This window comes from Nicotiana attenuata, unplaced genomic scaffold, assembly GCF_001879085.1.
Source record: "Nicotiana attenuata strain UT unplaced genomic scaffold, NIATTr2, whole genome shotgun sequence".
In the NCBI taxonomy this organism is placed as follows: Eukaryota; Viridiplantae; Streptophyta; class Magnoliopsida; order Solanales; family Solanaceae; genus Nicotiana; species Nicotiana attenuata.
The window spans coordinates 58,275-72,206 of NW_017671192.1; the positions used below are offsets into that span (position 1 = coordinate 58,275).

The following is a 13,932-nucleotide window of genomic DNA, read 5'->3' on the forward strand; positions in this document are numbered from 1 at the left end:
AAAAAATTGACACTACAAAAATAATACAATTAAAAAAAATGAAAATAAATAAAAGAAAGCAATAAAGCTGGGTTGCCTCCCAACAAGCGCTTGATTTAACGTCGCGGCACGACGCGAATCACTTTTTGCCTCCACCTCGAGCTTATGAATTGAACCCCAAGTTTTGCTTCAAGCTTATGATTATGCTCTTGGGGCGGTACAAATTCTTGCGAGCCAAAAATTAAATAAAATCTTATGCACTTGTTGGCTCTCGACCGAGGAGTGTCACCTTGCCTAGACGGCCTTGAGAAATCCAAAATATAGGCTCATCTACCTCTTCCTTGGACTCCTTTTTATGCTCATAGGGGTGAATTTCCATTTCACCGTCTGAACATAATGTAGAGAAGTGTTTGGAATGAGTCCCAACGCGCTCAAATACATGAACTTCAAGATTTTTAACCTCCTCAACACCAATCGCACTAGAGTCAACTAAATTTGTATCTTCAACGTCCTTGGTTGACTCTAGTATTACTTCTTCAACATTGACATCCTCAAATTCTAGTTGGCTAGGTTGTTGATGTTCCACTCTGACCTCCCCAATTAACACCTCAAATTCATGCTCTTCTTGGCTACTATCCTCAATATTGGCTTGTTGAGCATTAAAAGCTCCAACCACTTGACTCAATTGAGCCTCCAACTTGTGAATAGTTGCCTCTTGCCTTTCTATGTGCAATTGTTTCTCATTGTTTTGTTCCAGAAGGCACTTTAGCATATCCTTGATCTCCCTCAGGTCCGCATTCCCAGGTTCTTTGTTCCTATTAACTTCACAAGAAAAGGTAGAACCATCATAGTAAGGGGTTGGGGGAAAATAAGAAATATAAGCACAACCATGAAGGTGACCATTTTACCACCACACACATCACACACATTCCACAAATAAGATTGAGTTGGTGCACATAACTCGCTCTTAGGAACGTTTTGAAAATTTTGCCATGGGTGGTTTCCTTCACAATATGTATGGAGATCAATAGTAGAATTATCTACACCTAAATTTCCATAATTCCAAGATGTCATGTTTCTCGAATTAATAAGTAAAACAAAAAAAAATCAAACGTGAAACCTAGCAATATGTACACCTACAACTACACCGTTAGTCCCCGGCAACGGCGCTAAAATTTGATCACGCCCAACTCTAGTCCTAAAAAGGATAAGCGGTCGCTGCAAATATAATCCGGTCTAAAAGTCCGGAGTCGAATCCCACAGAGAACTAAGGCTTAGCTGTATCTGTTTAATATCACCAAGAAGACAAGATTGAAAATAAATAAACAGCTGAAAACTAACTATGCTGGATTTGTAAACAATTGGAATGGGTCTAAGGTAATGGTTTCACCCGTTGTTGATTTCCTTGGTTTTATGTTTCTTATAGCGTTGACTTAGTTGCCTCTATCAATCATGAACTCTCCAGCTATCATAAATCTCTCAAGCAATTATGATAATTTACTAGACGCACTCTCTCAAGCTACGCTAGGTAGATTCGCATTACAGTTCACTTAAATCGCACCCGATGTATCGTTATCTCTAATCCAACCTCTAAACCCTCGGTTATGACTCTCGCCTATACTCCGGGAGTGATGTTGTTCAAACAACTACCTAAATATGCACTCTCTCTCAAGCAGATAGATAATAAATAGGAACGGCTAATTGAGGATCCTTTCAATTAACCACAATCAAAATATAGTTTAACAAATAGAGATTAAACTAATTCAAAACTATATTAATATAACAACCAAATCATCCCCAACGGGTTCCATCAAAACCCTAGAAAACGAATTAGCTATTCATAATAGTATGTAAAACTACAATACTAAAAATCATAACCAACAATGAAAAAATAGGAAGAAGAAGGAAAAACTCGTTGAAGAATTCTGCGCCTTGCTCCTATTGTGTTCTTGACTCCTTAGGTCGAATCTCCGGTCTCCTTAGCCTCCTTAGGTCTAAATTATGTCAAAAGTATGTCCCCCTCTCCTTAAAATAGGTTTAGGACCCCTTTTATACAAGTTGGAATAGTGTAGGGCCGAAATAACCTTGTCCCGAACGAAATAGGACTTCTTTTTTACGTCTGGAGCTGCACGGCCGCGGCCAAAACGCGGTAGGACCGCGGCCAAACAAGCTCTCTGATTTTCTGCCGCGGTCAGTTCCACGGTTGCGGTTTCGACCGCGTTTTGCACCCTGTTATGTTCGGAATTTGGAAAAATGTAAAACATGAAAGTTGTAGCCCTTTGAATTAGGTTTCTAACCATATATTATATAGCCCAAATGGAGTTTTGAGCAAAAAGTTATGTGCATTTTACTAGACAGTACGCAATATGCCTACTCGAGTCTTCGTTTTGTTGTTTTATCATCCGTTGATCCCCGAATACGATCCCGGCTTAATTCCTTGGGCTTTTACTCAGACTTCAAAGCTCCAAATCACTTGAATTCATTCCATAGCATCTATATATCTCGGAATCACTCCTACAAGGCATAAAACACACCGTTAGTGCAAAAAACTAGCGATTAAAGCGCAAACTCAATTAAAGTGCAGTAAATTAGAGTGTAATAAGCGACTAAAATACGTAATTATAGCCTATCATCAACAGGGTTTCTCCGAATTTCTTCAGCAAGACAAACTCGATCTCATCATCCTCCAAGTCATTTCCTTTGATGACACATGTGTATGAAATGACATGCTCGTTTGGGTCTATCGTTCCGTTTTACTTAGGAATCTCGGGCATGCGGAACTTTGTAGGGATTGGGTTTGGAGCCGCACTCGGAGGGAAAGGTTTCTGTACAAATTTCTTGGAATCCAAGCCTTTCAATATCAGAGGCGCTCCCGGGATCTGGTTGACCTTAGAATTATAGGTTTCCACCTTTTTGTCGTTTGCTTCAATTTTCTTTTCCCCTGATTCTATTCATTTTGTCAGCTCTTCGAGCATCTTTGTGATTTCGGGGTTATTACCCGACTCACTCCCATTCGACCTTTCCGCGACCAGTCCCTCCCTGCGAGTGATCTTATGAGATGGATCGGGCTCGATCATGCTCGGTATGCGGCTCTGGTTTTGTAACTGAGTTATTGCCTCATGTTGAGCCTGCAACATTTCGAAGATCATTCGTAGATTGACCTTGTGTCCTTCACTGTTTTGAGTATTCTGTGTCGTTAACCGGGCTCCACCACGGATGCTATTCTCGGGGTCAGTAGGGAGGCTTGTATTGATAGCCACATGCGAATTAGCGTCCAACGGGTCCGCAACTGGAATTTCGACGGGATCAACAGGCAGTACCTCGTTACCCGGTGCTATGATATTGTTTTCACCGTGGTGACTAGACTCAACGTCAGTAGGTAGAGGTGCTAATTGTGAGTTTGACATTGAGCTTAAGCATGAATCAAAAACACTTCAGAGAACAAGTGAAAAATAGTGTGTATTATGGAAATTCGCATCAAATAATCACTATTATCCTTAGCCCCACGGTGGGCGACAAACTGTTTACCCTCAAAATCGAATAACAATTGAATTTATACGCGGTTTTAAGGATACGTGATATAATTTGACACAAATTGAGAAACATATTAATATTGAAATCAATGACAGAAAAATGAATGCAAACCACACAAGTTGAATAGTGTTAGCCTTGAAGGTTGGTCACCCTCGAGCTAGAAATTGCCTCAATTGATGTCAGAAAAGAATAGCAAGATAATAAGAACTAGAAATAATAATGTATTGCCTTTGGATTTGTGTTACAATGTCCCTTACAAATGATCAGACTCCCTTTTATATAGTAGGGTAGTCCTACTCTAGATACAATTCTTTAAAAGGTAGAAAACCTCATAATTTGCTAACTAATCGGCTCTCCTTGATACGTGCCGAGATTTCCACCGTGATATCCGACCGATTGCGGATATTTTGGCCTTCCGTTATTTGGTCCGATAAAGTTTCCTCGATTTTGTTCGGAGTCGAGGTCGGTTCCGGAGTCACGGGCTCGATGATCTAACTTCGTACCTTGGTTCGATATAATCTGGGGTCAAGCTTCAACCCATCATGTTTCAGTCCCGACCTGTCATGCAGTGAACGAGCCCGGTTTCGACCGTATATAAAGGTAAAGATAAGATTTGCTTACACTATTTTGTTGAGATTTTACTTGTGGGAAATGCCTTGCGTTTATACGAGTTGCGAAGAAGTATAGATCATTTTGATAGTTACTAAAAAAACATGGAAGAGTTCGAATCGCAAAGTTTTAACTAGTACTCCTTTTTCTCAACAAATCATTATCACTCCCCTTAGGATTAGCCTAAATAAATTTCCTAAATCTTCACAATCACTCTTTACGAAAACAGCCATTAAGAGTTTGTCATTGTACCCAATAATTTACTGCCACGTCATCATGATTGACGTGTCCTCCTCCCTCATCTTAAAATCCAACCCCCTCGCTTCCACTTTTTCCCAAAAACAAAGTCTTCGCTTATTTATTCCCACCAATTTTCATCATTATCATCGGTGGAACTTTTCGACCGGCGGTAGGTTTAATATTCCGACGTACGGTGGTCGGTGGCGGCTCAGATCGATAGAGATGGCGGAGGATAAGTATAATCTGAAAAATCCAGCGGTGAAGAGAATACTACAGGAGGTTAAAGAGATGCAATCTAATCCTTCCGATGATTTCATGAGCCTTCCTCTCGAGGTTTCATTTTAATCCTTGATTTTCCAAATATTTACGAAAATTTACCCTACCCTTTCATGATTCATCTGTTTTTTCTCTTTGGACATGTGGCGGATCTATAATTTAAATTTCGTACATTGTTTGCTTTCTGAGATTCAAATCAATTGATATTTGATTAAAAATTTTAACTTATTAGGTGAATTGAAATTGTTGTGCGAAATTTCCTAATCTCGATCGGTAATTTTAGAAATTGAGAATTTATATAGTCTGATTTAGCTTAGAAATATAGTAGAACTTACTGGCCATGAGCAAAAACTGTAGATATATTCGAGTGGAGGTGTAGGTAATTTGCTGGATCCATCTGAAAGTTGGTCAAATTACTGGCCACAAGCAATAACGATCAAATAAATAGGAAAATTTGTCTGTTTGTGCACATGTAGATGTGTGTAGGGTGTGTCGGGAGGGGGGGGGGGTTATATGTGTTTGTATACGGTTTGTTTTTTTACTGTGGAAGTGAGGTTTGATGGTTTTCCGAATTGGCAAGGAAGGGGTTTCGTTGATTCAACTTCATTGCATTCTGATTTTATGGATAATGTTCCTTTTCATAGCTGTTTCTGCTTGAATTTCTTGGTTGTTCATGTTGATCTGATTATTTTGATTTCTTTTTTATCCATTTAGGCCTTTGGCTGAGTTAGTGATGCTTCGTGTTCCATAGTTTCTTCTGGATTCATTTTATACAACGTACCAATTTGGTTTTACAGTGCTGTTTTGCATATGTTATTTGTTATTTTCCTGTAGTTCAGCTGTGTGCAAATTGTCTATCTTCTAGTTGGTCAAGTTTATCCTGTTGGATAAACTTTATCACGCTTTTGCATTTACTTCAAGGATTGTGTGAACTACCGACTCAATTCCAGACTAGTTAAGTTCGAATATATGAGGTCTCTATGTCAAGCAGTATTTAGAGGATTGGACATAGCTAGATTGATTTAATGCCTGTTGTACCTACTACAGTTTCTTTTCTTTTATGATGGTGGTGTCCTGACCAGTTTGCGCGACTATTCCACCGGGTACCTGCTACTTCCCACCAACATAGGTACCTAGGTACTAGGTAACTTTGCCAATCACCTATTAACCATCCTTTGTATTCATTTTACTTTATTCAGGCCTATTTCATTCTTATAGTATAATTTGTCAATTAGGGCAAATTAGAGATTCTTTAAAGCTAGAGGTTCTCTAAATCTCACTTTTATTCCTACGTGGATGTACAAGTCTTAAAATTTGAAACTGCTTTGACAAATCCTTCTTTGTCGACTGCTGAAATAAACTAAATTACAAATTGAACAAGGCAGCAACACGTGATTTGTACTATTTAAAAGTAATAGTGGTCCTATGCCCATGATATAAAACTCTTAAGCTTCGATACGATTTGGCATAGTGGTTTTTGTGTTCTAAATTCAAATATGTTAAGGATTATGGTTGATCCTGCTTAAGAATCAACCTCACTAACGATGAATGAGCTCCGTGCTCTTCTAGCTCAGTTTGATGCCATTCTGTTGTTATGATATAAATAGGTCAGGATTTGATTTTGGGCATTTTCCTTCCCTTATGAGGTGACAGTGTGTATTTTGGATTCTTGAATCCATCACTAGTAAATGGATCTAATCATAATAGCTTCTGTAGGTATTGCTTTCAGAAATATCCTATCTTGCATCACATTCTTACGACAAATGACTAGTTATCTTCTATTAACAAGTTATTTTTTAATCTGGAAGTTGTACGATGACACAACAACTTAAGCTGACTTTTATGTTACATTCTCAGGAGAACATCTTTGAATGGCAATTCGCAATCAGGGGTCCACGAGATTCTGAGTTTGAAGGGGGGATTTATCATGGACGGATCCAGTTGCCTGCCGAATATCCTTTCAAGCCTCCTTCTTTCATGCTTTTGACTGTAAGTTTCTTGCTGTTTTAAAAGCTAGTCTTACTACTCAAGTCATTTTATGGTATAAGTTTTAGTAGAGATCAGAATGGGGCTAGTGATGTTGGTCTAACCTCACCTGCCACAAGCGGGCTTCACAGATTGGGCTGGGCAGGGTGCTAATTAATTTTGATGTGAAAAAAAAGGATAAATAGCAGGTATCTTGGGAAAAAGAGGCTAAGGAGGTTTGTAATTCAAGTGGAAAGTAAGCAAATCTTTGGAAAGTCTTACCATAGGATAAGATCTGACTGAAGAGTACTGAAGGAAAGTCGATTACTTGTACTCTCTTTTGTTTTGCATCTTCTTGATGCCTTTAATGAAAGTCTCTTACTTCATAAAATAAAATGAGTACTTCAGGAAGTCTTTGCTTTGCTCCATGTGCAAATCTGGAATATGTTTTTGAAGTGTGACCCAAGTTTCCCCCCCACTACCTAGTTTTTCTCGGGAGGGTAGCGAAAAAGATTGGAAAAAGCAAACCAAAGGGAAAAGCACGAACAAACTGAAAGAGAAGATATGGCATTGTTGGGAGCAGTGGGTGGTCACATGAGTTGTGCAGGGAAAAGGGAGCCTGTCTTGTGGGTTGGGATAGGCTACTAACAGGAGAAGCAAAACCCTATCCCATTCCATTACCATCTGGGTTTAGAGTCGATGCATTTCATGTTTAATACTCTGCTAACTCATGGTTGATTCTCTTTTCAGCCCAATGGACGTTTTGAAACCCAAACCAAGATATGTTTGAGCATTTCGAATCATCACCCTGAGCACTGGCAACCGTCATGGAGTGGTAACTTCATCATTCTCTCTACCATTTTTGCACTATGTTATATTTTAATGAATAATTCACTTTCATATTGTTGCATCAGTGTTTTCTTTTTCTTTTTTTTTTTTGGGGGGGGGGGGGGATGCAAATTTAGGCAATGTCATGTTAGGACATAAAAATGTATCTTCATCTGTATGAGTTGGCATTTTCCCTTCTTGAAATTATATGGTCCTGTGCTTTTAACCTATGGCTGTATTTAGTTGAGTGAACTTAAAATTGGCTTGAGGCTGTGTTGATGGATTTAAAAGTCAGAAGATATGATTGAATATGTGGTATAACTTATATGATTGCCGTTGGCGTCCTGTACTTGAGCAAAGCTAAAATGCAAACACCCACAGTATGCAAAAATCTCAATCAAATAGGAGAGTGTGAGCAACCCATATGGATTGGCGACTATATACAATACATTATTGGCCTGCAATTATTATTCTTTAGTTGTATTGACAAGAAAAAAGCAGTTTGCAGTGCGCAAGCTATTGTGTGGTTTAGTCTTTTGTCTTAATGGATGCTGCTTTCCATCTTTTGGTCAGACGGAGCTACGGTAGCTAATTAGCGTTTAAATATCTTATGATTTGCAGTTCGGACTGCGCTGGTAGCTCTGATTGCATTTATGCCCACCAACCCAAATGGTGCCCTTGGATCACTAGACTATACAAAGGAAGAAAGGCGTGCTTTAGCTATTAAATCTCGTGAAACGGCTCCAAGATATGGAACTCCCGAGCGCCAGAAGCTGATTGACGAGGTATAACATTATATGAATATCACTTTGATATCCAATCCATCGTCTGCAGGCTCAAGCGTTAAATAGTTGGTTTGTTTTACAGATTCATGAATACATGCTAAGCAAAGCACCCCCAGTTCCTCAAGCTACTTCCTTGCCAGCTCCTGAAATACAGAACATTAATGGAGAGGATGAGGTCCAAGAGAGTCCTGAAAACCCCAGCGCCGAGACTGCTGAGGAAAGGCTTCATAATCCATCTGATGCTAACACAAATATTGAAGAGAGACGCGAATTGGCTTTAGATGCAGAACCTGTACAGGCACCTATAGAGCTCCCTGCTGCACGGCCAAGTGAGCCTCGGGTACTGCATACACCTCAACAGAGCGTTTCGAGGCAGGCTGATGATCGTATATTTACATGGGCAGCAGTTGGACTTACAATTGCTATACTTGTACTTCTGTTAAAGAAATTCATGAAAGCTAATGGCCACGGTGCTGTCTTCATGGATGAATCCTAAATCTACCAGCAGTAAATATGGAGTTCAACTGGGAATATGTTTGGCAATTTACTCCACTTGGGCCAGCTTATCCAGAAAATATGTAGTATATTTATCCCTTTGCTGTTGTGACATCAACTATATAGATCGTGTAAACATGAAATTACCATATGTTATTTTGACAGAGTTCTTGTATAGATAAAAGAGGGTCCTTTTTCTCAGATGTGAAGGATCATGTGAAGAAGTTAAGATGAAGTAAAGAAATTTAGTTACACATTAGCTTGCTTCTTTCTGTTCGAAACGCGTATTAAGAATATTTATGGCTGTTTTCAAGTAATAATAATAACAGGGATGTACTTGTCTTTAGTTTAGAGGAGATTGATGGGCTATTAAGCTAATTCATTTTTATAATAGAAACAAGGTAATACAGAATCTATACTCATTTCTAATCTGCCACCTACTTCACTGCAAAAGTTTGATGATTATTCCGAGTCACTAAATGGAATCTTACAGTTCTGTATCTCAGGAGCTGTAGTGTCTGGCTGCAATCTGCATCAACTTTTTCATGAATCACTGGTGGGATGGATAGGATCCCTCCATCATTAACCAGAAGTCTCGGGTTTGAGGTTGTGGTGGGATGGATAGGATCCCTTCATCCTTAACCAGAAGTCTCGGATTTGAGGTTGTGGTGGGATGGAATGGATAAGATCCCTGCACCCTTAACCAGAAGTCTCGGGTTCGAGCCTTGTGGAATGAAGAAAATCTAGGTAAGAAGCACTCCTTTAATGGGATAATTTGGAATCTGCATATAATGGTGTATATCAAAACGAAACTGATGAAAGGAGAATGAAAACTAAAATTTCTCAAAAGTGGTGCAGTAAAAATGCTAGTAAAGAAAATAAAATTGCAGTAAAAATAGAAACTACTGAGAAAACAGTCAAGCCTGCTATTCCTTAGGAAGTCTTTTTATATACATTGCTGAGTTTCTGGCAACATACTTTCCACATTGTTTTCTTCTTGTATCCATTAACTTTCTCACAAAGTCCACTATAATAGAAATCCTTGACATCAAACTCAACATGAAGCTTATGGAACAGTTGAAAAATCTCTTCATCATTATATAAACTGCTGTCCAAAATCTCCCTCTGTATTAAATGGCTTGCATCTTTTGCAGACCTTACAAGAGATTTCATGAGGTAAACGTAAGACATAACGTGTTTCGAACCAATGTTACTGTGAGCCCGTAAAGTAGTTGTGGATACTGTTGTACGAACATCAGACGCTGGATATCTCACTCGCATACTTGTTGAACCAAAATGCTCCAGTGCCATTAGATTTCTGAATAAAATCTCAGAGTAGTTGTGTATTTTCAAAGTTGGAATTTCCAATACTTTGTCTTTGGTAAATCTTACATTCATAACACTTTCACTTACTGCCTTCTTGAACTTGATCCCTACAGCATGAAGATGTAGTACATTGTGCAAATGTTTTTGTACCCCATTTGGTTGAATTTGAGGAATTGTTGGGAGATAACATTGGCGAACTAAGTCCAATAAATGGTGAACTTCAGGGCCAAATTTCTCTATAGTAATGAGTCCTTCACCTGGAATTAATTTCCTAAAGAAGAGTAAAGAAAGTTGAATAAGGGAATAATTACATTCTTTAGGAATTGGAACTAAGTGAAATATTTGGTGTAGAACAAAAAAAGGGATTTGATTTTCGAGTAGAATTAAGTCACATCTTAAACGAAAAAACATCTCGTAATTGCTAAAAAACATATCATCTCTACGTCGATAACCCTTTAAAGCAAGCTTGATAAAAACCTCAATGATAAAGCCACAATCAAGTAACATCATTTGGACAAATTCATTGCTTCCAATTTGATCAATTGTATCTTCTCCATAGCATTTTCTTGCTTTCTCTTCTAAATTTCTAAGTGCTTTCACACAATTCTCTAAAATGGGTTGTGTGTTTATTGGTTTTCGACTAACGAGCGTGTTGAGATAACACCACTTTTGTTCCTCCATGTTTTTAAGTGTGTCAACTCCATGGTGAAAAGGACCTATCGAGACTAATTTAGGAGAGTAACTATTTTCACTTCCCTTTTTTACTTCTTGAGGAACTCTGTTGATACGATGAAAACTTGAGATATTTTTCATCTTTTCGCCAATTGATTCTACAAGATCTTCTTCTTCTTGCACGATATCGAGTAACACATGATCTTTGGTTTTGATATTTGTATAGGATATATCTTCTTCTTTCATCTTTCCTTGAGACATTAGTAGAATTGGTTCCCTCTTATTTCATTAATCTTTATAATTGAATTAACCAAACCCTGCAGGAAAAAAAAAAAAAAAACTTTCAAAAACCTCAAATGTGTACCACCCACCCCTAGCAACCGCTTTAAGCATCGACTAATTCAAGATTTAGAGTCAGAGTGTGTTGTGCTTTTTATATCTGTCCCGGATTTTTAGACGGTCAACACACATATATAGTTTGAACTAGATATAGTGAATTCTGTCGATTACGGTACATCTAATCTAAATCCTCCACTGCCCCTAAGGTTAAAAAGAAAGAAAAAGAGAAACAAATATATGAAATTAAAGGTTGAGAAGATTGAAATTAGTTTACCAGATGAATGCAGCAATGATATTAAAGAGAAATAGTCCAAATATCTTGATGATGACAAACCATAAAATAAAGGAATATGATGATTGGTAGGTGTTATAATCAATGTGTCTAAAAATAAAATTTTATATCTTCTTATGAATTTCACAGATAGGAGAATTCATTTGTTTACTTCATTTAGAGAAAAGCATTTGTTTTGTCAGAAAGCAAAGAATTGTTACAAAGAAAAGCTTATTAATTACTTCTCTAAGAATCTTGAATTGGAAACAGTATTGGAGTAACCAAAGAATATAAATATTCTTAGACTTTGTTTTAAGTTGCATATATGTAAAGTTACTCTCTTTTATTGTTTCCAAATACCGGTAATATCTAGCGGTCAAGGCTTAGACAGATGAAATATACTCATAAAAAGAGAATACAATAATAAAGTATATTATGGAGTCAAACGTATTTAAGTTTAGATATAAATTTGTACCTCAATTTCTTAACTTTTGAAATAAAATTTATGCTTATAAAAGCTATATATAAGTACTATAAATCACAGCTTTATAATTGAAAAACTGTTACGAAACTTAGCTCAAAGTAACAATATAGAACAATAAAATAGACAACAATGTAGAGAGGAAGAGAGGAGAGAATCTTATTTCTTCTATGTATTCAAGTGTATACAATGTGATGCCAAAACCCTCTATTTATAGGATTACATAGAGGCATACAAAAGAATGCCATAAACATGACATTAAACATTTGAGATCATGGAGGAAGATCATGGGGAGGTCATGGAGGTGTGGGAGTTACAACTATAATAGTGAGAAGTAGTGAGAGCTATCTACATAATGGAGAAGAGTAGTGGGAGTAACTTCTTTAGGAGTTATAGACATCCACTACAAAATAATATTTCATAACCAAAACTTATAAAAATATTTGGGGAAACGTAAAATAAAATAGTAATTGTGGGAAATTAAAGCACGTCTATTAGAAAAAATGTGACTGTTGGAAACCTTTTTTATTTTTGTACAATTTGCCTTAATCTTTTATAGTTTGTAATTCAACCCCAACCTTTATTACAAACTTTATTACCTAAACCCCACCTTATTTACCCGTCATTTTTACAAACTTTATTTTCATTGCCAAGAACACGTCAGTCCATGGAAGCACAAAGGAGTGGTGGCATTTTAGAGGACCCTAGAGAGTCCTAGGAAGTACCATAGGTCTGAGTTACGTTTCCTATATGCGCTTTTGTTCCATTCGACTTCAAGAACTTGTAGGGGGCCACCCATCCTTTCCCCCTTTACCCTCTTGAGTGCCTCCCTTTTTTGACGATCTTGTCATTTCTCTTAAACTATAGCTTCAAGCTACTAATGATGCAGGACAAACCATTATAAATAGGCATCTCAACGCGTAAGAATGAATATATGATTAATTCAAATACATTAACCCGGCAAGAGTTGACCATGCAGCGGAAATGACTTATGAGCGGGGTACCTTAGCACCTTTACTTTAGATAACCACTCGCAGTGAAAAACTGGCTATGATCCCACGGGAGAAGATGCTCCCGAAGACACATACACGGAAACCTCATCTAATCATCCCAGATCACATATTAGTAACTATATTTGGTTCTGTTGTCTTTGAACACAATTTCTGCACGTGTTTCTGATCTCGAGTCTGCTACTTTGGTCAATTGATTTGGTGGTCTTCTACAAACTTGTTTTTTCAGTTTTATGATTCATGTGGTTCATTTTATTTAATGCTCGTGCATATTCTTAAGGGCGGAGCTAGAGTGTTGGCTACGAGTTCATTAGTAGCTTTAAATACAAATGTAGGATAATTCTTTCTTAGTTCGAGTTTCTCCGTTTACTCTCTCTCTATATATATATATTATTAATTAAAAGTGTGCTTTTGTGAGATTCCTTTTTGTTTTATCATAGTTCCGGAGGTTATTGTTATTGCATGTCATCTATTTTATGGTTTTTATGATGTTGTTACTATTTCTATGATTTCTATCGATGGTACTGATATATTGTCTATTCTTGTTTTCTTTTTGTCTTCCTGAGCCAAGGGTCTATCGGAAACAGCCTCTCTGCCCCATGGGGATAGGGGTAAGGTCTGCGTACACACTACCCTCCTCGGACCCCATTTTGTAAGATTTTACTGGATCGTTGTTGTTGTGCTCTTGTGAGATGGTCACAAACATGTACCCAATGAAGTACTCATATTAAGATCCGGTAATAACACATTAATTACTTATATTAAGCTCTAAAACGTGTACAAGTTGACTAGTCTTTCTTGAAAATTTTTGCTTACCACAAATCATTAGGGGTCGTTTGGTAGGGTGTGTAAGAATAGTGCGGAATAAGATGTATTAGTAATGCATGTGTTAGTAATGCAAGTATTAGTTATGCAGATATTATTTCTTATCTACTGTTTGGTGTGGTGTATTAAAATTATAATGCATTACATAATTTTTAAGAAAAATAGTTGTTTACAAAAATGCCCTCCATATTCTCTATTTTAAAAATTGGGTGTTTACAAAAGTACCCTCCACAATTTTTAACTCTAGCTATAAAAATTAACTGGGGGGGGGGGGGGGGGTATTTTGTTTTTAGTTGC

The 13,932-nt window shown here is 37.5% G+C and overlaps 2 protein-coding genes across 2 annotated transcripts; one reads left to right on the forward strand and one right to left on the reverse strand.

Annotated features, from left to right (window-relative positions):
- Window positions 1–4,318: 4,318 nt before the first annotated feature.
- On the forward strand, window positions 4,319–9,057 carry LOC109206575 (ubiquitin-conjugating enzyme E2 32). Its single transcript, XM_019369409.1, has 5 exons — window positions 4,319–4,695; window positions 6,496–6,627; window positions 7,354–7,438; window positions 8,053–8,216; window positions 8,299–9,057. The coding sequence occupies exons 1-5, from the start codon at window positions 4,399–4,401 to the stop codon at window positions 8,710–8,712; spliced, it is 1,092 nt and encodes a 363-aa protein (XP_019224954.1). The 5' UTR covers window positions 4,319–4,398; the 3' UTR covers window positions 8,713–9,057.
- Window positions 9,058–9,614: 557 nt separating this feature from the next.
- Window positions 9,615–11,429, reverse strand: LOC109206574 (UPF0481 protein At3g47200-like). Its single transcript, XM_019369408.1, has 2 exons — window positions 11,323–11,429; window positions 9,615–11,026 (listed from the first exon to the last, which is right to left on the reverse strand). Exon 2 carries the CDS (start codon window positions 10,968–10,970, stop codon window positions 9,645–9,647), a length of 1,326 nt encoding a protein of 441 aa, XP_019224953.1. The 5' UTR covers window positions 10,971–11,026; window positions 11,323–11,429; the 3' UTR covers window positions 9,615–9,644.
- Between the last annotated feature and the right edge of the window lie 2,503 nt (window positions 11,430–13,932).